The 24001-nt window shown below is 41.2% G+C and overlaps 1 protein-coding gene across 4 annotated transcripts in view; it reads right to left on the reverse strand.

The window, feature by feature from the left end:
* The window catches only part of USP34 (ubiquitin specific peptidase 34), a 232132-nt gene extending 225430 nt beyond the window's left edge, over positions 1–6702 (reverse strand). For all 4 annotated transcript variants that reach the window (XM_082851536.1, XM_082851535.1, XM_082851537.1 and 1 more), the window contains exon 1: positions 6569–6702. In XM_082851536.1, coding sequence (XP_082707662.1) covers positions 6569–6611 — 43 coding nt within the window. In that variant the 5' untranslated portion in view covers positions 6612–6702. The remainder of the gene's footprint in view (positions 1–6568) is intronic.
* Between the last annotated feature and the right edge of the window lie 17299 nt (positions 6703–24001).

A 24001-nucleotide genomic window follows, 5' to 3' on the forward strand; every position in this document is an offset into this window, starting at 1 on the left:
AGCAACTAAGCCCGTGTGCCACAACTACTGAACCTGTGCTCTAGAGCCTGCGAGCCACAACTACTGCAGCTCGTGTGCCTAGAGCCCGTGCTCCGCAACAGAAGCCACCACAATGAGAAGCCAGCACACCGCAACGAAGAGTAGCCCCTGCTCACCACAACTAGAGAAAGTCCATGCACAGCAACGAAGACACAACACAGCCAAAAATAAATAAAATAAATAAATAAATTTATTTTAAAAAGGTGCAAGAGGAGGCAATGTGTATCCTACATCAGTTCTCAATTAACTGAGTAACCTACATTTGGAGACTTTTTAATTTCTATGGAATTTGAGAGAAAAATAACATTAACAGGTGTTAATCACATTAAAAGGTTAAAAGTCCAATTATTTTCCTGGTATATAAAATCTTAAATAAAAGTAATTTAGTGGGCTTCCCTGGTGGCACAGTGCTTAAGAACCCACCCGCCAATGCAGGGGACACGGGTTCAAGCCCTGGTCCGGGAAGATCCCACATGCCGTGGAGCAACTAAGTCCGTGCACCACAACTACTGAGCCTGTGCTCTAGAGCCCACAAGCCACAACTACTGAGCCCACGTGCCACAACTACTGAAGCCCGCAGGCCTAGAGCCTGTGCTCCACAACAAGAGAAGCCACTCAATGAGAAGCCCGCACACCACAATGAAGACCTAATACAGCCATAAATAAATAAATACATAAATAAAAGTTATTTAGTGAAATTTCATCCCACAGACTCAAATCTCACCACCTATATAGAAAAATTTTTGCCTTTTTGCTTTATCTATTAATTTAGAACATATTGGACTTCCCTGGTGATGCAGTGGTTAAGAATCCACCTGCCAATGCAGGGGAAACGGATTCGAGCCCTGATCCGGGAAGATCCCACATGCCACAGAGCAACTAAGCCCATGTACCATGACTACTTAAGCCTGTGCTCTAGAGCCCATGAGCCGCAACTAATGAGCCCACATGCCACAACTACTGAAGGCCGGGCGCCTAGAGCCCGTGCTCCGCAACAAGAGAAGCCACCGCAATGAGAAGCCTGCGCAGCACAACGAAGAGCCACCCCCGGCTCGCCGCAACTAGAGAAAGCCCACGTGCAGCAACAAAGACCCAACACAGCCATAAATAAATAAATAAATTTATTTAAAAAAAATTAGAACACAGTTGGTTAGGGTGGATACTTACTATAAGTACATACCTACTGATTTATGAATAAGCAATATATGTAATATAATCTGCACTTTCAACATAATTTATCCACAAACTCTCATATCTAAATCACTACTGACAATAGGCCCAAGAACACTGAGCCTAGGTACTCACATTCTTCTACAAAAACTTTTCATTAACTAAAATATTCACTAGGCACCTACTCTCTACAAGGCACTATATTAGTACTGGGAAAAGAAGAAACAAAATATGACCCCTGACTTTAAGGAATTCAGCATCCAGAAAGGGAGGCTGTTGTCTATTAAAAAAAAGGGGGGGCAGGGGCATGGCCTGTAACTTAAGTACATATTCTTTTTTTTTAATTTATTTATTTATTTATTTATGTTCGGCTGCCTTGGGTCTTCATTGCTGCGCGCGGGCTTTATTTAGTTGCGGTGTGCAGGCTTCTAACTGCGGTGGCTTCTCTTGTTGCAGAGCACAGGCTCTAGGTGCACAGGCTTCAGTAATTGTGGCTCGCGGGCTCTAGAGCGCTGGCTCAGTAGTTGTGGCACATGGGCTTAGTTGCTCCGCAGCATGTGGGATATTCCCAGACCAGGGCTCAAACCCGTGTCCCCTGCATTAGCAGGCAGATTCTTAACCACTGCGCCACCAGGGAAGCCCCATTATTAAACATATAAGAAACATTAACACGTTTCATGAATATAGTGCTAAACCTAGCTATCAATAGCTATCACTGACAATGCAGTCTGCTATTAAAAATCTACACACTGTAGTGCTTTATGGTTTATAAGTTACTTTATAAAGATATGAGTTGAAATTGTATTATGATCTTTGAAAAATAGTACTTCAAATAGTAACTGTTTTAAGAGTATATATTCTTAGCAAGATTAATTTACCAAATTAAAAATTTTGGTAATTTGGTATTTTGTATTGTAGTAAAATCAAATTTCCAATTTTCAGAATCAGTTCAAATTTCAGAATTAAATGTCTACCAAAAAATGTTATGTTACTAATGATTTTTCATGCCTATATACTTATATTTTTAAAAACCCCAGAAATGTTTAGTTTACTGAAGAGCTCACTGCTAACAACATTTAGATATATTAAGACATTCCCATTCAGCTACATTTACCACCACTTTTATTTTTTTTTTTTTCTTTTAGAAGAAGGAAGAATTTACTACTTGTAGCAAGTAAGGTGAACACCAGGGATCTCTCCCAAAGCAATGTCTCTACCACCACTTTTAAATTCTTTCTACAATTACCACAAAATTATGCCCGAATTTGTGAAAACAAATAAAAATTTAGTAATTTTTTACTTTGCCATTCAGTGTATTCATAATGTCTTCCATTTGAATAGATCATCGTAAAGTTTATACAGTACAGCATAATGGTTAAAGAGCATGGTCTTCTAGAAGTCGTGAGGAAAGTCCCGTGCAAATTCTGACTCCACCAAATAAAGTCATGTGACTCTAAGCAACTTATGTAAACTCTAAGCCTTGGTTCTCTTATCTAAAAAGGGTGATAAAGTACCTACCTCAAAGAATGGAAAAAGTTCCCAACACAAATGGCTCAATAAAGTATACTTTAAAAATAAAAATGCAAATACTGATGGAGTACCTTGAGTTCTAGCTTAGATCTGACTACTAACTAAGCAGGTGACAGGTGATATTTAGCAAACCACTTAGCCTGAGGTTCAATGTTTTCACAGTTAAAATTGAGATACTAGGGAATTTCCTGGTGTCCCAGTGGTTAGGACCCTGCGCTTTCACTGCAGTGGGCCCAGGTTCAATTCCTGGTGGGGGAACTAAGATCCCGCAAGCGCACAGCAAGGCCAAAAAAAAAAAGAGAGATACTAATACTTGCTCCTGCCTATCACAAAGGATAGTTAGGAACGACAAATGAATTGCTCATTTAAAACATTTCGTAAAGGGTTAATTCACTAAACACACAGAGTAAAATTCACAACATACAAATGGTTTAAAAGATGGATGTACATTTAAAGCCATTTTCACTCTGCTCTGGAGAAATTTACCCCAAGGCAAACAGTGACCTCAATTTACTAGTTGAGCTAGCAACGCTGATAGCCCAGAGCATAATTTCAGGCCTCCAGCTTCTCAACATCCAGAAATGCTTTTAGCTTTAGTAAACTAGCTCACAAAGGTAGCTATTAAAGTAGCAAATATACAAAGTCAAGAGAACAAGCAAAGGGATATAAACTTAAAATTATTTCCTAAACTGAATGCAACCCCACAAACTGATAGGTGCAAAGTTCACTCAATACAGTCCACATTTTAAAACATCTTCCTTATTAAAAACAAAGCATTGAAAAAAATATGAAAACCCAAATATGTTAATACTGTTGAAACTGGTTATTCTAACACTAAAGCCAAATGCTATTTTCAAATGTAATTTCAAGTTTTAAGATACCCGTCAAGACTACTAAAAAAGGGTATAAGGAGGTCCTTATCACCAAGTCCTTAGCCTGGTTCCATGGACACGCTTCAATGGGCCCTTAACCTACAGGCAAAACTGTACTGTGTCTGAATACCTGTATATGGTTCTATGCTGAGAGCTTCACATTCTCAGCAGGACTAGAGGTATAACTGGTAATATTAATATTCTCATCAAAAACTGATGACAAAGAAAGCTATTTACTATCTTCTGTCATCAATTTTTAGTTTAACTACATTACATTCTGCCAGATTTAAAAATAAACGTTTCATAGGAGTCCTTAACCTTATCAAAACTCTGAGCATATCAGATATAAAGCTATACTATCCACATCATGTCTACCTTTTCATTTAAAACACAAAATTTTTAGATTATACACTTACTGGTGTGTCAAGGAAGACTTCTTTAGGTTTGATCAGTGTTTGTAAATTTGACAAGAAATAAGTTTTTGGTATTTTAATTCTATCCAACACACCACCTAAAGATATACTAATTTTACGGACTTCCCTGGCAGTCCAGTGGTTAAGACTCTGTGCTTCCAATGCAGGGGGCTCGGGTTCAATCCCTGGTCAGGGAACTAAGATCCCACGTGCCATACGGTGTGGCCTAAATAAATAAATAAAGTTTCTTATAAAAAAACAAATATATATATATACTAATTTTATTTCTTCTCTTCTTTAATTGTTATGGGGAGTTATATTGAAAGATGAATTCTGAGCACATTATTTTGGGACTTTAACTCTGAATTTCTAATCAAGGATGAAATGATGCTCATCTTTACACAACCTATGGGGGAAAAAAGGACAGACTTAATATATAATTATTGTGAGATTATAAGAAAGATTTATAACCTACTTTAATTCAATAAGTTTTATCAAGTTCCAGCCATTATGCTCCAACCCAGTCATGGATAAGTGTTACCATAATGAGATACAGTAATACCCTCTGCTCTCTGGGAACTTGAGCATCTTATGTTTGAGATACAGGAACTACACAAAGGGAAAATGAAAACAACTGTAAAAGAACTGGGGGTGGGGGCAGTGGAGAAGCAACTAGTCATAGCTTGGTATAGCCTACAAATAAAATTACTGAAGTAATTTCTTTTTAAGGAAGCTTCATTGTCAGATTAGAGTTTAAAGGGCAAATTTTTAAACTGAGCTTTATAGGAAATATTAAGAAACAAAGTATTTTTCATACACAAACAGAAAATCCTTATCTGTTCATTAAAACAGGTTTCTTAAGGGTCTGCATGGCCAGATTTTGTGAACCTGGTTCAATTAACCATATTTAATTAAAGGTAACAAAAGCTAAATTGCTAACTCCATAAATCGATTGCATTTTTGAGTGCTTCTAGACAAAGTTCTAGGGGTTTCCCAAATAACCCTCAATAGAACCCTTCATTATGTCTCTTTTCAAAAGGTAATAAGGATTAGCAAACTTTAGTTTCTTTAGATACTATGTTTAAAATTAATTGTCATAGTTAGGTTTAAAATAATTTTTAAACACCAACGAAACTATTAAAAGCAGTTTTCTCCTAATATATAAGATAGCAAAGCTATTCATTTTCCAGTTTCAGAAAAAGCCAAGCCATAATCACACAACTGACATTTGAGACATTTAAAATAGAGTTCACTGAAATAAGTACTAAGGAATTAAGTTTATCATTTCATAAACCACCTACACCAAAAATAAAAGTACCTCAAAATAAATACAAATAACCTTAAAATTCTAGGAAAATTTGGAATGACACAAATACTGTATAGTTTGAATTTGTGCAAAAGCCTGCTTCCACCTGTCAGGAAGTAAATACAGTTGAAAGTAAACTAGAACCCTTCCACTTTTATTATTGCCTTTGGTCAATAAAGTAAAATTCAAACACAAACAAGACTATACACTTTATAATCAATTGTTTTTGAGAATGGTATTAGAAAATAGACAATTTGGAAGTCTTTCGAAATACCACACACAAAACACAAATCCAAAACCCACAAAAGGTGTTCGTGAGTATTTTCTCAACAATCAACTTTTTGTAAATTAATCTTTTATGTAATTCACCTCGTCCAACTAGGCCTTTGGGCCCAGAAATAGTCTGCAATACGTCTTGTTTCTTTAAGCTAAAATACCGTCTTACAAGGGTCTGGAGTAAAATAAATGAAAGGACTCTAACTAGAAAAGAGCAGTGCACGCTCTGTAATAAAAGCATACGGAATAAGGCCTTTCATTCCAGGAGACAGGCCATGACTATCCCGGGATGGTACCTGTAGTACAGTACTCTCCTTAAGAGAATTTACCATTAAAACGACGAATGGTACACTAAGAAGAAACATCATTAATTAATTTTTTTAATAGGTATAAAGGTTCCAGTCATCACTATCAGCTCATTTTCAGCTATTTAAGGTCAGAGAGAAAGGTTTAATACAACCCACACATCCCCAAGAGACGGGAAAACCACCAACCACCTCGCAGGGAGTTTAATGAAAATTAGCAGGTAAGAGGCCTAGGCAGCACGCTGAAAATCAAAGAGGGCGGCCGGAGGGTCGAAGGGTTCGGACTACAGAGGAGAGCCTCGTCCTCGGACCCCACCTCCCCTCACCTTTCCGGCAGGGCGAAGGAGGCGAAGGCTCATTAGTGCCTACGTTAATTGACACCTGTAATGAGGAAACTTTCTGAGAGCGGAGACCGCTCAGGCCCGGCCTGGCCGGAGCTCCGCGACGGCCCCCTCTCGGGCGCCCAGGTAACCGGGCCGGACTGGGCCCGAGGCGCCGCAGCGGCCGCGCCACCGCGCACCTTCCCGGAGCGCTAGGCCCGCAAGCCGCCCGGCTCGGCCGTCGCCTCCCGCAGGCCACGGCAGCTCGGGGAAGCCGGAGAGCGGCGCGGGGACCCCAAACTGTGCACCCCGACAGGCCGCCGCCGCGGCTACTTACTTTCATTTAACACCTCCACCAGGTCTGCGCAGTTCTCGCACATCGTTCGGCCGCCGCCCCCCCCCTCCCCCGCTTCGGATCGCACTGACTGATCCCGACCGGCGGGGGGGAGGGGAGAGAGGCGGAGGAGGGGGCCGGCCGGCCGGGCGGGGAGGCGACTAGGGCGGGCGGCGGCGGGGACGGGGCGGGGAGCAGGAGAATGGGGGAGGGGGCCGGCGGTCCCCGGAGCGGGCGGGGGAGAGGAGGGGGGCGAGGGGAGGTGCGCAGGCCGGAGGGGCGCTGAGGCGCCGGCGGCTGGGAAGGGGGGGGGAAGGACGGGGGGAGGGGAGAGGGAGGGAGGGGGCGGGTGGGGAGAGAAGCAGCAGAGTCACTTCACCGACCAGACGCCGCGGCCACCGCCGACGCCGCCGCCATTTTAATAGAGCGTTCGGGCTGCGCTCGGCTCTTTCCGTCCGGGCGAAGGAGCCGACGAGAAGCGCCTCGCGCTCTCATTCCTCCGCCTCCCTCCCTCTCTTCGCCTCCCGCCCTCCCACCTCCCCCTCCGCACACACGCCGCACGCCCCACACCCCGCCGCGGCCAGCTCGCCGCCCTCCCTTTCCTCTTCCGTCGAGTCTCCCCGCCCTCGGTCCACCCCTCCGCGCGCTCGCCCACCCCGCCCAGCCCGGATCTCTGTCAGCGGCCGGAAGGGAAGCGCGAAGCCAGCGCGGCCGCGGGGGGAGGCTGGGTGACTCGAAGAAGATGGCGGAGCAAAGAGCTGGTCGCGGTTGCGCGGCGTCGCCCACCGCGGCTACTCCGCGAGCCCGGAGGACCAGCGAGCGCCGGGTCGCGAGCACCGCCCTTTCCCCCGCCCCTGCGCTTCGCCATTTTAACTCCGGGTCCCCGAGGGGGACTTGGTAGTAATTTGTCCCGTCCCCCTCCCCCGCTCTCAGGCCTTTGGGGTGCGGGAGGCTAGAGTTCACGGGAGCTGGCCGGTGCGACGGCGCAGCCCAGGTGGGGGCTCGCGGCGCTCTCCCCGCGGGGTTTTGTGAGAATGGAACAGCATGGGGCCGGCTTAACCTGCAGGCGTGTTTTCCGCCAGCCTCTAGTGTGTATGGCTCATCCGTCCTCAAGCAGCAAGACACCTTGATGTGACTAGAAATGGCGGAGTGAAGAGTGTTCGCACCGCATCTCCTCCTTTTTACGCCAGACGGCCCCCTTCGAAGTGCCCTTAAGAGTCTTCACCTGAAATAGCGTAGTATGGTTCCCCGCGAAGAGCAAATTATACGGGAATTTAGACGGGGAGCGGAGAATGAAGAACAGGTGGAGGAAAGAGGACACTCAGCTGAAGTTTGATGTCGTGCTAACAGCTAGCTAGCTTGGGGAGAATTTTCCTCAAGTGCATTGAACCCTTCCTTACTGATTTCTATATCCACTACGTCTATTTAGAGATATGACTGAAAAGTCCAAAAGTAGTGTACATGGTATCTAAGATCTGTAGCCAGAGCAGCTATGGAGGCCTTGTAGGAATTCTTATACAGGTTTTGTCGAGGTTAGGTCACACCATCCCTCCACTCCAGGACCACCTTCCGGGTATTCTTTGCCTTCCTGCCACTTGAATTTGATGCTATAAAGTGTCTGCTAAACCTGTTTTAAGTTGTTCCATGCAAGCAGGTGATTCTTAGGAGCTGTAGCTGTTGTGCCATCATCTTCTCTTCTACCCATCTCTCCCACAAAACTTGGGTTTCTGCGGACTTTGTATCCTGTAGCAGCCATTGTCCATCTAGCGTCATTCCCACCCACCCCTCTTCTTTTCCCGCAGGGAAACTTGCCAAACCCGAGTTTGTTTTTCAGGTGGACCTGAGACTGGGGAAACTTGGTCTCCGAAAGGAAAGCCCCAAGGACTATTTGTGTTTGGTCTAAAACATCATGTTATGAACTCTGCTCAATACTGTGTAATAACCTATACAGGAAAAGAATTTTAAAAAGAATAGATACATATATGTGTATAATTGAATCACTCTACTGTACACCTGAAACTAACATTGTTAATCAATTATACTCCAGTATAAAATAAAAAATTTTTTTAATATATGTTATGGTTTCTCTAGGGTTGGCTATATTGTTTGAGTTCTTGCCAATGAAATGTAAGCAGAAATCTGCTGAGTGGGTCTTTTTATTCCTAATAAAAAAGGACAAATTCAGCAGACACGCCCCTTAATCCTTTCTTCTTTCTGCCCAAAACAGGTGTTGATACTCAAAGTAATACAGCATCCAGTTTGTGATTTTTTTTTTTTTAACGATGAAACCACAGCAGGGTAAAAGCCAACCATAAAGCTGATAATAATGTGTAGGACCCTGATGCATCCTTGAGCAGCTCTCCACCCCTAGACTGTTTATGCAAGAAAAATCCCTTTTTCCTTAAGCCACTCTTAGATTTCCACTGCTTGTAGCCAAACACATTTCTAACTGATACAGACATTCTTTTAATAAGTATTTGTAAGTATATGTCAACTATGTTTTTAAGACCAGAAAGAACCCATAACAGTTCTTGAAAATGAGGACTACCATAAATGTGGAGTACTAGGAGGTAGGGAAGAAACACTGACCTTTAAAGAAATATTTTCTTAACAAGCGCTTGCCTCCTAATTTTTTTTACTTTAAAAAATTACATGAAATGGTGCTTAGTTTAAAATGCTTTGAGAATCTAGAGAATTATTGTCATAAATGATCACGGCTCTTCAGTCATCGCTTGAGGGCTCAACTAACTTTTTCTGTGATGAGCCAGATAGTAAATATTTTAGGCGTTGCAGTCCAAGTCCCTCATTACAACTACTCAACTCTGTTAGCACAAAAGCAGCCATAGATGATACATAACGGAATAAGTATGGATGTGTTCCAATAAATTTTTTAATATATAGACATTGAAATAAGATTCATATTTTCATGTGTTACAAAATCTTTTTTTTTTTTTTGGCTGTATTGTGTCTTCGTTGCTGTGCGCAGGCTTTCTCTAGTTGCAGCAAGTGGGGGCTACTCTTCGTTGGGGTGTGTGGGCTTCTCACTGCGGTGGCTTCTCTTTGTTGTAGAGCATGGGCTCTAGGTGCAAGGGCTTAGTTGCTCCGCGGCATGTGGGATCTTCCCAGACCAGGATTCGAACCCGTATCCCCTGTAGTACTCCTAAAATACTATTTTTCTTTTTCTTTTTTCCAAACAATTTAAAAATGTAAAAACCATTCTTAGCCCACAGGCCATACAAAAATGTGAAACTGGCCAGATTTGGCCTATGGGCTCTAGTTTACCATCCCTTTATCCACTTCAACTGCTTAAGAGGTAAAAGCATAGAAGCCAATAAAGGGACTTCCCTGGTGGTCCAGTGGTCAAGACTCCGTGCTTCCAATGTAGGTGGGCCTGGGTTTGATCCCTGGTCAGGGAAGTAGATCCTGCACGTCACAACTAAAGATCCCATAAGCGGCAACGTAGATCCCACATGCTGCAACTAAGACCTGGCACAGCCAAATAAATAAATAAATATTTAAAATAAAAATAGATTCTTTAAAAAAAAAAAGAAGAAGCCAATAAAACAAGGTTGCCTGCCTCCTTACTGTAGAATCTTCACTCTTCTGTGCTGATGCGGTATATGTATCAACAGAGGCCTTTGAATGTACTTAAAAGGTGTGCATTCCAAAAGAATAAAGCTGAATCTCTGGTAAAAAATATCCCCTAAATTCCTCGTGTAAATCTGGATTTTCAAACCAGTAATCAGCAATGATCATATACCCTCTACAGCTAGGGAAAGGTGACAGTTTTCAATATGTTGTATTCATGTCACCATCTAGTGGTAGAATTATGCTTTCAGTAAAATTATAGTCTACTTTGAAATTTCTAATTCTGGAGTTTGTAGTACATTTGTGGTATATTCCTAGGTACTTGCGTGAAAACCAGTGTATATAAACAACTTTGGAAAATTAATATTGCCATGGAAATTATTTGCTCTTCTTAGCATTCTGATTGCAGCTAATTGAACATAGGATTTTTGTCTCTGGAGTTTGGGGTTAAAGCCTAGTGTACTATTAGAAGCCAGAGTTACTGCAGAATTTACTCTTCTCCCTCACACCTAGGCTCGTCATTGTTTTGTGAAACTTAGGGTCATTATTAGAAGGCAGGTATGCTGTTTTATTCTCTCTATAACACCACATTCATGCTTTGTACATAAACTCAGCAAATTACTGTTTGGTTCTTAAATTGCTATAATAAATTGGATTATATCACTTCCCTGCCTAAATCCCTTCAGCATTTTCTGTTACATTTAGAATACACTCTACTTGGGCCTTCCCCAACCTCTCCTGTTTTTAACATCACTGTTGTTATATTCCAGCCACACTTGTGTGCTTTCTAACAAAAGCTTTTCCTGCTCTGGGTCTTGGTGAATGTTGTTTCTTCCTAGCACATGCTCTCTAATTTTGAAATGGCTAACTTCCTACCCTCCAAGTTTCAACTTAAACATCATCTCAAAAAATAACTCCCAGGACTTCCCTGATGGTGCAGTGGTTGAGACTCTGACCTCCCAATGCAGGGGGCCTGGGTTCAATCCCTGGTCAGAGAACTAGATCCCACAGGCATGCTGCAACTAAGAGCATGCCACAACTAAGGAGCCCACCTGCCACAACTAAGAGCCAGTGCAACCAAATAAATAAATTTAAAAAAATAAATATTCAAAAATAGATTTATAAAAAAGAAGTGACTTGCCTTAAAAAAAAACAAACTCCCCTTCCTTCTAATATTTTATCACAGCACTCTATTTCCACTATATGTCTTTCTATAATTATTTATTTCTATGTTTATTTGTATCAGGGATGCAGTGGACTGCAAGTAAAAAATTTTTCAGTAAGAATGGCTTAAACAGGGACTTCCCTGGTGGCTCAGTGGTTAAGAATCCGCCTGCCAATGCAGGGGACACAGGTTTGATCCCTGGTCCAGGAAGATTCCACATACCAGAGAGCAACTAAGCCCATGTGCCACAACTACTGAGCCTGCACTCCAGAGCCCAAGAGCCACAACTACTGAAGCCCGCGTGCCTAGAGCCTGTGCTCTGCAACAAGAGAATCCACAGCAATGAGAAGCACGTGCACCGCAATGAAGAGTAGCCCCAGCTCACCCCAACTAGAGGAAGCCTGCGCACAGCAATGAAAACCCAACACAGCCAAAAATAAATTAATTAAATTAATTTTTTTGAAAATGGCTTAAACAAATAGGGCTTAATTTTGTCTTGTAACAGACAGACAGTAAACAGTCCAGGGCTGGTACAATGGCTCAAGGATATGAACCCAAGCTATTTGATTCTTTCTAGCCTCCACATATTGGCTTGTCATCTAGTTGTAAGATAGCCACCATAGCACCAACTTTACATGACAGCACCAACTGTTTCAAAGACAAGAAGAAGAAGGAAAGGTGGTGATGGCCTGTCTTGGGTTGGATTCCCCCCAAAGCAGGCCCTGAGACAAGGACACAAATGGAGATAGTTTATTTTGGTGTCGTCCCAAGAATCAACGGTAGGATAGTGGAAAAGTGAGATAGGAAATTGGGGGGGAGGTGCCAATCAGTAAAGGATTAATTAATCAGTAAATGACCTTTACTCCTGAGTGTAACTGGAGCCTGATCCCACTGGGAAACTACAAGCCAGTATAAAACATGTTCCTTAAAATTCTCCTACCTGAGGGACAAAGAAGCTGAGTATTTATATCTTCTCCCTTTAGTCATTGATTGAGTGTTGCTACAGGGGAGGGGTGTAGGCAGCAAAACAGGCTTCGCTATGTTCAGGTAGCCAGAGAAAAGCCTCAGACATAGAAATGCAGGTGCTAGCAGTTGGAAGTTTGGCCACTGTGCATGAAGTGATAAGAACTAGGGAACATGGGCAGATCACTGACAGTATCTTATAAATCCCCACTTCCCTCTTCTGTCTGCCTTGAATACAGAGACGATATGTGGAGAAGCAGCAGCGATTTTGTTTTTGGGTTTTTCTTTTAATAAATTTATTTACTTATTTATTTTTGGCTGCATTGGGTCTTCGTTGTTGCACGTGGGCTTTCTCTAGTTGCAGCGAGCGGGGGCTACTCTTTGTTTCAGTGTGCGGGCTTCTCATTGCAGTGGCTTCTCTTGCTGCAGAGCACGGGCTCTAGGCACGTGGGTTTCAGTAGTTGTGGCACGTGGGCTCAGTAGTTGTGGCACATGGGCTTAGTAGTTGTGGCTCACAGGCTCTAGAGTGCAGGCTCAGTAGTTGTGGTGCACGGGCTTAGTTGCTCTGCGGCATGTGGAATCTTCCCGGACCAGGGCTCGAACCCGTGTCCCCTGCACTGGCAGGTGGATTCTTAACCACTGCGCCACCAGGGAATTCCCACTTATTTTGAAACAATAAGTCTATAGGCAAAAACCAAACGCCAAGGCATTGAAGATGACAGAATAGAAAGAGAAAAGGTCTGGGTTCCTGGTGGCATTGTTGAGCAGCTGAATCAGTGCTAGCAACTGCCTACTTGTTGCTATATAAGATGTTTGGTTATATAAGAAAAAATAAAACCCTAAAGCCACTATTGGAGTTTTTGTAGCGCAATGCAGTCATTAAAAATTGTGTGGTTGGACTTCCCTGGTGGCTCAGTGGTTAAGAATCCACCTGCCAATGCAGGGGACACGGGTTTGAGCCCTGGTCTGGGAAGATCCCACATGCCGCCGAGCAACTAAGCCTGTGCACCACAACTACTGAAGCCCATGCACCTAGAGCCCATGCTCCACAACAAGAGAAGCCACCACAATGAGAAGCCCACGCACCACAACGAAGAGTAGCCCCCACTCGCCACACCTAGAGAAAGCCTGCACACAACAACAAAGACCCAACGCAGCCAAAAAACAGAAAAAAAAAAAAAAAATGTGTGGTAGGCAGAATAATGTTCCCCACCCCCAAAGATGTCCATGTCCTATTCCTCAGAATGTGGTACCTTACATGGCAAAAGGGACTTTGCAGATAAGGATCTTAAGATGGGGAGATTATTTTAAATTACTCATGTGGGCTCAATTAATTACATGGGGCTTTAAAATTAGAGAATCTTCCCCAGCTTTGTTTAGAGGGAGCTGCGACTACACAAGAATGTCGGAGAGATGCAAACATTCTTGGCTTTGAAGATGGAGGACGGGGGTGATGTGCCAAAAAAGGTGGGGCCTCCAGAAGCTGAAAAGGACAAGGGAACAGATTCTCTCCTTTAGTCTCCAGAAAGGAACACAGCCCTGCTGACACCTCGATTTAGCCCAATGAGACCCATGTGGGACCTCTGATTTACAGAACTATAAAATAATGTTTGTTTTATTACCAGAAATTTTGTGGTAATTTGTTACAGTAGAAATAGAAAATTCATATAAGCTACATGCTGATCTAGGGAAAAGCACATGCAAAACCTCTGAGACACAAAATTCCATGGCTATTTCTAGGAACAGAAATAAAGCCAGTATGATTAGGACATGGTTAGGGGAGAAGGCCTGTGCCAGGCAGCAGAGCTCCGCAAATCATGCTAAGATTTTGGCCTAGATCCCAAAAGCAATGGAAAGCTTTTAAGTGTGGAAGCAACACAATCAGATTGTATTTTAAAATACTCTGACTAATCTGTAGAGAATAGAATGGGGATAGGGACAACTGAGGGTCATTAGCATTAATCCAGAGAGATGATGATAGCTTGGATAGGGTAACAGGAAATAAATGGAGGAGAGAAACACAAGACTGGTTGCTGGGTTTGGGGAGAGAAGATGGTATTAGAGCTGTCTCCAAATTTGTGATTTGCACAAGTGGGTAAATGGTGGTGCTGTGCCATTCACCAAGACAGGGAACATTTAAAGGAGGGCCAGAGGAAAATGTAGTCAATAGTGACAGGTACTATTTTAGAAGTGCTCAGCTTGAGGTACCTGAGAGGTAACCAAAAGGAGTTGTTAATTAGGCAGTTGTTTGAATCTAAAGCACAGAAGAAAGTTCTGGACTGGAAATGTTAATATGAAAACAATCCTTAGTATGCTAGCTCTTTGCCTTATGGGGAAAAGATAACTGCTAAATGTTTAGCATTACAAGTTCCAGGAATGAAGGCGGAAAGAACCAATTCCCTCAGCTGTCCTCTTATCAGGAAAGCAAAGACTTTCCAGAAATCCTAACTTTACATTTGGTCTCATTATCCCAAACTCTGTCACATGGCCTCCTTTAAGCCTCAAAGAAAGCTTGGAAATCCAGTATTTCACTTTACAGCCTCTATGGTGGAAGAAGAAAAAGCTAGCTGGCAGTGACTATTGAGTTTATTTACAGTATCTGCTGCAAATGGTAAATGAAGCCATGAGATCGTACAGGGAGAGGGAATACAGTGAAGAGAAAAGGACCAAAGAGAGAGCCTTGAAGAACTCTTAACATCTAAAATTTGGGTAGAGGAAGAGAGGATGCCCCCGAAGAGTTTAAAGAATATGGTGGCAGAAGGACGAGGGGTTTTGGTACCATTTAAGTCAAGGGAATAGAAATCAAAAAGGATGAAAATTATACTCGTTGAGTGCTGAGAAGTCAACTAAAATAAGATCTATCCAATATTCATTAGATTTAGTGCATGGAGGTCATGGGAGGAGGAATTCTGGATACAGAAGCCTCATTACAGTAGACAGAAGACCCTTTTTGTTTTGGTTTTGGTTTTTTGGTTTTGTTTTTTGTTTTGTTTTGTTTCATTTGGCCACGCCACGTGGCATGCGGGATCTTAGTTCCCTCCCCGAGCAGGGATAGTACCCGTGCCCTCTGCAGTGGAGTCCCAGCCACTGGACCTCCAGGGAAGTCCCCAACAGAAGACCATTCATAATAAAAACTTTTAAAATAGAAAACTCTTTTAAAATAGAAAACTATTTTGAGACTTTGGACTCTAAAGAGAAGGTGGGGTAACTAAATGAGGAAGAAGACTAATATATATAAATGCTAATAGAAACATGAAAATAATAGGTAACTTTCCTTGTATATGCTATGTAACAGACACTGTTTTCAGCACTCCTTTAATTCTCACAACCACCTTGTGTGGAATGTTCCATTGTTCTCCCTATTTCCTAAAAGAAAACAATAAGGCACAGGGAGGTTAAGTAACTTGTCCCAGAGACAGACGGTGATGATACTAGGACAGAAAAGTCAGAGTGGTTGCTATAAGTTTTCTAAGACGATGAGAGGAGACGGAATCAATATTATTGCACAGAGGGAAAGATTGACATTTGATAATAGGAAAGAAGGAAAGGATGGGTACCCACGTGTGTCTGTCTGATGATCAGGAGTTGAGGGAGTTCCCATGAGATGACTTTTGGGCTTTTCCTGAAATAAAAGGCAAAATCATTTGTTTATTTCTGGAATTTTACACTTAACATTTTTGGACCAGAGTTGAATTCAGGTAACTGAAACTGCAGAAAGCGAAACTGTGGTTAAGGGGAGACTACTGTGTATGTTTGCATGTATCAAATTTTGGTATTGGACTTTGCAGACTATTAAGAATATATGTAAAAACCAGAGTTTTCATGGTCAAACTCTTCCTGTGTATTTAGTGAAACAGAAGTATATATCGCTAAATTCTGACTGACCCAGTAACTAGCAGATAGTTTTATTTTTTTGTTAATGGGAGTAGGAAATAAAGCATTTAACAAGATGAAATAAGAAAAGAATTGACTATAATTTGAACAAAGATGTTACATGATTTGACAAATAAGTTGTAATTGCCTTCTTGATTTATTTCTACTTTACCTGAAAGAAATTCTATAAGATACTTTAACCTTGATTTTATTTATTGTATCCAATAATCCCCCCCCCAAATTAAAAAGAAACACCATCACCAGTAAATATACTGCTTCTGCTATTCAAATGTGATTTTCCTTCCAGCAAATGGTATGTCTTAGAAATAAGTAATTGAATAGCTGAAAAAAAAATTATTTACCTTTAAATATGGGATGGGGAGAAGCCATTTTTATGTGTGAGGCTTTCTTTGCTTACAAGGTCACTACCTCAAGAGCTATTCATTCTTTGACAGTTGTTGGGAATGAAAGACACAAATCACTCTGACCAGCCCAATCGACATACAGGCATACCTCAGTTCTATTGTGCCTCACAGAAACTGCCTTTTTTACGAATTGAAGGTTTGTGGCAACCCTGCATCAAGCAAGTCTATCGGCACCATTTTTCCAATGCCAATTGCTCACTTCATGTCTCTCTCACACTTTGGTAATTCTAGCAATATTCCAGACTTTTTCGCTAGTATTATTATATTTGTTATGCTGATCTGTGATCAATGATCTTTGATGTTACTATTTTAATTGTTTTGGGGTGACACAAACTGCACCCACATAAGGTGGCAGACTTAATTGTTGAAATGACAAAGGATTTAGAGTATTGAGAATACTAGAATATTATGTAAACTTAGTTGATAAAACAGTAGCCAGGTTTGAGAGGACTGACTCCAGTTTTTTTTGTTTTTGTTTTGTCTTTTTTGCGGTACGCGGGCCTCTCACCGTTGTAGCCTCTCCCGCTGCGGAGCACAGGCTCCGGACGCGCAGGCTCAGCGGCCATGGCTCACGGGCCCAGCCGCTCCGCGGCATGTGGGATCCTCGTGGACCGGGGCACGAACCCGTGTCCCCTGCATCGGCAGGCGGACTCCCAACCACTGTGCCACCAGGGAAGCTCCTGACTCCAGTTCTGAAAGAAGTTCTACTGTGGGGAAAATGCTGTCATACAGCATTGCATGCTACAGAGAAATCATTCATGAAATGAAAAATCCATCCACGTGGCAAACTTCACTGGTGTCTTACATTAAGAAATTGCCACAGGCACCCCAATCTGGAGTAACCACCAGCCTGACAGAGCAATCAGCAGCCATCAACATCAAGGCAAGACTTTCACCAGAAAAAAGATTACCACTCGGGCTTCCCTGGTGGCGCAGTTTTATTAATTTATTTTATTAAGAACTCCAGGTAATTCTGATGCAGATGGTTCTTGTCTTACCCTATCTATTTGAAACACTATAGTCAGGTTTAATCCCATTTATTCATCATACTCCTGCCTATCTTTGAAAGCAGGAAGTCTGGTTTCCATTGTGACTGACTTTTCTTTGGCCCAGAATATCCAGAGCTCTTTTACCTCTTCCTCATGTAATATGGTTTCAGGTCTGTACATGATTCTGATTAAGAAAGTAAGCCTTGTCTAGAGAATAGAAATGTTTTCATAAAATATCGTATCTAGAAATATAGTCTGACAGCACAGAGTAGCATAAAATTATGATCTCTTTTGTTCTAGACCACATAGTCCAATTAATTTAGCGACAATATTTGGTGGCTCTAAACTACAGTTAATTAAAATATTTAGGTCTTTTTCACATTTCCTGCTGCCAAATCTCTCCCTATATTTGTGCAATTTTTTTTACTTTTATTTTTAAATATTTTAAATATTTACTTGCAATATTTTGCAATTATTTATTATTGTAACCTTTTTTCTCTTTGTAAAAGTAATATTACTCATTGTAAAAGCTACAGAAAATATGAAGAAACTAAATATTGACCATTATCTAATACCCAATCAGAGGCACTGTCAACATCTTAATACATTGCTTTTCATTCTTTAAATAGGCATGTAAATCTTTTTTATCAAAATGGGACTAAAATGTTTAAATGAGATAAGTATTTTTTTATTAACATGTATAGATACATAATGCTTTTATTGTCCTTAGTATAGCATTTCATTGTATAGATTCACCATAATTTCATTAAACTGGACCCAGCGGACGAACATTTAAATTGTCTCCAAGTTTCTCGTCTTACGCAACACCACAATAAACACCCTAATACATACATCTCTGTGTACTGTTTCTTTTATTTTCTTAGAATAAATTCTCACAAATGGAGTTATTGCATATGACCATCTTCAAATAGACCCTTTGTGTCCTGGATGTTTGTTTTCTATTTCCTTTATTGGCTTCTTTTCATCTCTGAACACTGGAGTGCCCAGGTCTCGACCTCTTCTCATTTACTTTCTAGGAGATTACACCCAGCCCCATGTTTTTTTTTTCTTATTATTATTTTTAATTAATTTATTTATATTTATTTATTTATGGCTGAGTTGGGTCTTCGGCTGCCCACAGGCTTTCTCTAGTTGTGGCGAGCAGGGGCTGCTCTTCGTTGTGGTGCGTGGGCTTCTCATTGCAGTGACTTCTCTTGTTGCTGATCACCGGCTCTAGGCATGCGAGCTTCAGTAGTTGTGGCTCGCGGGCTCTAGAGCGCAGGCTCAGTAGCTGTGGCTCACCGGCTTAGTTGCTCCACGGCATGTGGGATCTTCCCAGACTAGGGCTCGAACCCGTGTCCCCTGCATTGGCAGGCGGATTCTTAACCCCTGCACCACCAGGAAAGTCCCAATAAAGACTCTAAAAATTGTCCACTTCAAGAAAAATCTTTTAAAAATTTTTTTAAAAATAAAAAGACTGGGAAAAAAATGGGTTAGCAATGGGTTAACAGTTAACATTTATTGGAGGGATTACAAGTAATATTTTCTTTTTGTTTATCTGGATTTGGCACATTTTCTACAGTGAAAGATATCCTACTATTACAATTTTAAAACAATAGAAGTTCTTGTTAATACACAAGTACACTAATAAAGAACATAGCTCTATCTGGGTTCAAGCTGGAATCCTTGTCTCTCATCACCTCTAATCAAGATGGCCTTCAGAGAGCAAGAGCTGTGGCCTCACTTCCACCACCTGAATCTCACCAAATTTTTTGGACATTTCCAACCAATAACCAAACATGTAAGTGTGACGGGCATTTTGAGAGTAAATTTTTGCAGTGTTGTCCTTGTAATATGTCAAAGGAAGATAACTTCTAATACTTATTAGAAATTCCTTAAAAAAGATTTAAAAAGAAAGAAAACTCCCTCTACTATATTCCAAAACAAAATTTTACAGCAAATATATTTTATTAATCTTCTTTGTGTTAATATTGTGAAAATCAGGTGCATACTGTAGGAATTCCATACAGCTCCATCTGTATGATTTGAGGCAAGTTATTCAATTTGTGTCAGTTTCCTTATCTGTAAAACGGGAATAATAATAGAATCCATCTCTTTCAGGAGTTGTGAGAATTAAGTGAGATAATACATGTAAAAAACTTAGCATGATAATTAGCATATTGTAAGTGCTCAACAAATGGCAGCTATTATGTTAGAAAATATACATATAATGAATGTGTGTAAATATAAATCATGGTTATATAGGAGATTTCACTGGATAGCATATTTTTTTTTTACCACCTGGATAGCATTTTGATATGGAACTTCCTCTGCATTTAGGTCAATGGGATACTGCTAAGATCCCATAGGTGTGTGGAAAGAATGGTGCTTCAGATACCATCTAGGCCAGGATTTTTCATACTTTTTTAAAAATTGCAACCCATAGTAAAGTTACATCAAGACCTAGAACCAGGATGACCATATAATTTATTTTCCTAAACCAGGACATTTTTAGACTTAAAGGGAGCACTACTGAAAATCACTCTGGGTTAACAGGCATAAACTGGGACTTTCCTAGACAAACCAGGACATGTGCTTACCCTCCCATACATCACACACAGACACACACACACACACACAAACAAACACGTACAGATTTTCCTCTACTTATGATGGGGTTACATCCCAATAAACCCACTGTAAGTTGAAAATATCATAAGTCAAATATGCATTTAATATACCTAACCTAGTGAACATCATAGCTTAGCTTAGCTCAGCCTACATTAAATGTGCTCAGAACACTTACATTAGACTACAGTTGGGCGAATTCATCTTAACACAAAGCCTATTTTTTTTCTTTTTTCTTTTGGTTTTTTTTTTTGGCTGCACCATACAGCTTGTGGGATCTTAGTTCCCCAACCAGGGATTGAACCCGTGCCCTCAGTAGTGAAAGCATGGAGTCCTAACCACTGGACCGCCAGGGAATTCCCCACAAAGCCTATTTTATAATAAAGTGTTGAATAGCTCATGTAATTTATTTATTTATTTATTTTTTATTTTATTTTTTTTTGCGGTATGTGGGCCTCTCACTGTTGTGGCCTCTCCGGTTGCGGAGCACAGGCTCCAGACGCACAGGCTCAACGGCCATGGCCCACGGGCCCAGCCGCTCCGCGGCCTGCAGGACCCTCCCGGACCGGGGCACAAACCCGTGTCCCCTGCATCGGCAGGCGGACTCTCAACCACTGCGCCACCAGGGAGGCCCTCATGTAATTTATTGAATGCTGTGCTGAAAGTGAAAAACAGAATGGTTGTGTGGGTACAGGATGGTTGTAAATGTATTGATTGTTTACCCTCATGCTCATGTGGCTGACTGGGAGCTGTGGTTCGCTGCTGCTGCCCAGAACCATGAAAGAGAATCATAGCATATATCACTAACCTGAGAAAAGATCAAAATTTAAAATTCAGAGTCTGGTTGCTACTGAATACATATCACTTTCACACCACCACGAAGTTGAAAAATTGTAAATGGAGCCAATCGTAATTTGGGGGTCATCTGTATATAATCTATAAATGTATAAATGTATAAATCCTTACTATATGCAATTCAGCTGATATTTCTATTTTATTTTAAAAATTAGTCATTCATGGGAATAAAGACACAGACCTACTAGAGCATGGACTTGAGGATATGGGGAGGGGGAAGGGTAAGCTGTGACAAAGTGAGAGAGTGGCATGGACATATATACACTACCAAACGTAAAATAGATAGCTAGTGGGAAGTACACGCATAGCAAAGGGAGATCAGCTAGGTGGTTTGTGACCACCTAGAGGGGTGGGATAGGGAGGGTGGGAGGGAGGGAGACGCAAGAGGGAAGAGATATGGGGACATGTGTATATGTATAACTGATTCACTTTGTTATAAAGCGGAAACTAACACACCATTGTAAAGCAATTATACTCCAATAAAGATGTTAAAAAAATTAGAAAAATAAAAAAAATTAGTCATTAAAATGACACCAAAAGCGCAAACAACAAAAGAAAAATCAGCAAGTAGGATTACAAACTTAAAAGCTTCTACTCAGCAAGAGAAACAATCAACAAAAGAAAAGGCAACCTACAGAATGTGAGAAAATTTTTGGAAACCATATATTGGATAAGGGATTAATATCCAAAATATATAAAGAACTCATTCAACTCAATAACAAAAACATCCAATTTAAAAAATGGGCAGAGGAACTGAGCAGACATTCTTCCAAAGAAGACATCCAAACAGCCAACAGATAAACGAAGAGATGCTCAACATCACAAATCACCAGGGAAATGCAAATCAAAACCGCAATGAGGTAACACGTCACACCTCTTAGAACAGCTATCGCAAGAAGATAAGTGAGGGACTTCCCTGGTGGCACAGTGGTTAAGAATCCGCCTGCCAATGCAGGGGACACGGGTTTGAGCCCTGGTCTGGGAAGATTCCCACATGCCGTGGAGCAACTAAGCCCACACGCCACAACTACTGAGCCTGTACTCTAGAGCCCGCGAGCCACAACTGCTGAGCCCATGTGCACAATTACTGAAGCCCACGCACCTAGAGCCTGCACTCTGCCACAAGAAAAGCCACTGCAACGAGAAGCCCGCGCACCACAATGAAGAGTAGGCCCCGCTCGCTGCAACTAGAGGAAAGCCCACGCGCAGCAACAAAGACCCAATGCAACCAAATAAATAAATAAATAAATTTATATATAAAAAAAAGAAGATAAGCGATAGCAAGTGTTGGTGAGGATGTGGAGAAAAAGGAACTTTGTACACTATTGGTGGGGACGTAAATCGGTCCACCCACTATGGAAAACAGATGGGATTCCTCAAAAAATTAAAAATAGATCTACCTATGATACTTCTGGGTATATACCCAAAGGAAATGAAAATAAGATGTCAAGGAGATATATGCACTCCCATATTTATCACAGCATTATTCATATACATGTATACACACACACACACATATACACAATGCTATATTATGGAGCCATGACTAAGAAGGAAATCATGCCATTTACAGCAACATGGACGGACCTTGAGGACATTATGCTACGTGAGATAAGTCAGAGAAAGACAGATACCATATGGTACTGCTTATATGTGTAATCTAAAAAAATCAACCTCATAAAAACAGAGATGGTGGTTATCAGGGCCTGGGAGGTTGAGGAAAAGGAGAGATTTGTTTAAGGGTACAAACTTGCAACTAGTAGTAAATAAGTCCTGGAGATCTAATGCACAGTATAGTGAACAAAGACAATGATATTGTATTATAATCATCTTGCTAAAAGACCAGATCTTAATTATTCCAACCACAGAAAATTGTGTGATATGATAAAGGTACTAACTATCACTAGAATGGCAATCATATTAAAATATACAAATGTAACAAATCAACATGGTGTACACCTTAAATTAACACTGTTATATGTCATGTAATAAAAAAATAAAAATTAGTCATTTAAAAAGATACTAAATTAGGGCTTCCCTGGTGGCGCAGTGGTTGAGAGTCCGCCTGCCGATGCAGGGGACATGGGTTCGTGCCCCGGTCCGGGAGGATCCCACATGCCGCGGAGCGGCTGGACCCGTGAGCCATGGCCGCTGAGCCTGCGCGTCCGGAGCCTGTGCTCTGCAGCGAGAGAGGCCACAACAGTGAGAGGCCCGCGTACTGCAAAAAAACAAACAAACAAACAAAAACTAAATTGATTTAACCTTCTAATGGGTTACAAACCAGTGTTTTGAAAAACACTAACAAAACAACACCCTAACTTTTCAGGTAATTAAACTGCCATTTTCCCTGTTTTTCAAAAAATTTTGTAAAACATTGTGATAGACAATAACACAAACACCCATCTATCAGCTATTCTGCTCTATTAAATCCTTTATCCATATTTGCTTTATTTTTCTTAAAGAAATAAAACGTCAACCTCCCTATTCCCAGTAGCCCTTTCATAACCCCCCCCCCAAGTAATCATAATCTTTTATCTAAATTCGGCATTTTTCTACACCTACATGTCTTTATTAATACATAGGACTACATGAACTAAAACATATAACACAACAATTTGGCATATTTTTCAAACTTTAAGTAGATGGTATACTATTTTGCAAATAGGGATTTTCACTCATTTTTGAAATTTATCTTAATACATTCATTATAACTATGCATGGTATCCCAATGTATGACTATATCACAGTTTGCACATTCTCCTGTTGGACATTTAGTTTAATTCCAGTTTTTGGTGTTAGAAACAATGGTGCAATAACCATTCTTGTATATCTCCTTGGATATGTGTGCAAAAGAATCTCAGAAATATATACCTAGAATGAGAATTGCTGGATTGAGGATATATACCTCTTTAACTTTTCTAGATATTGCTAAACTGCTCTCCACAGTGGA

The sequence above is a fragment of the Leucopleurus acutus genome (assembly GCF_964270905.1).
Source record: "Leucopleurus acutus genome assembly, chromosome: 12".
In the NCBI taxonomy this organism is placed as follows: domain Eukaryota; kingdom Metazoa; phylum Chordata; class Mammalia; order Artiodactyla; family Delphinidae; genus Leucopleurus; species Leucopleurus acutus.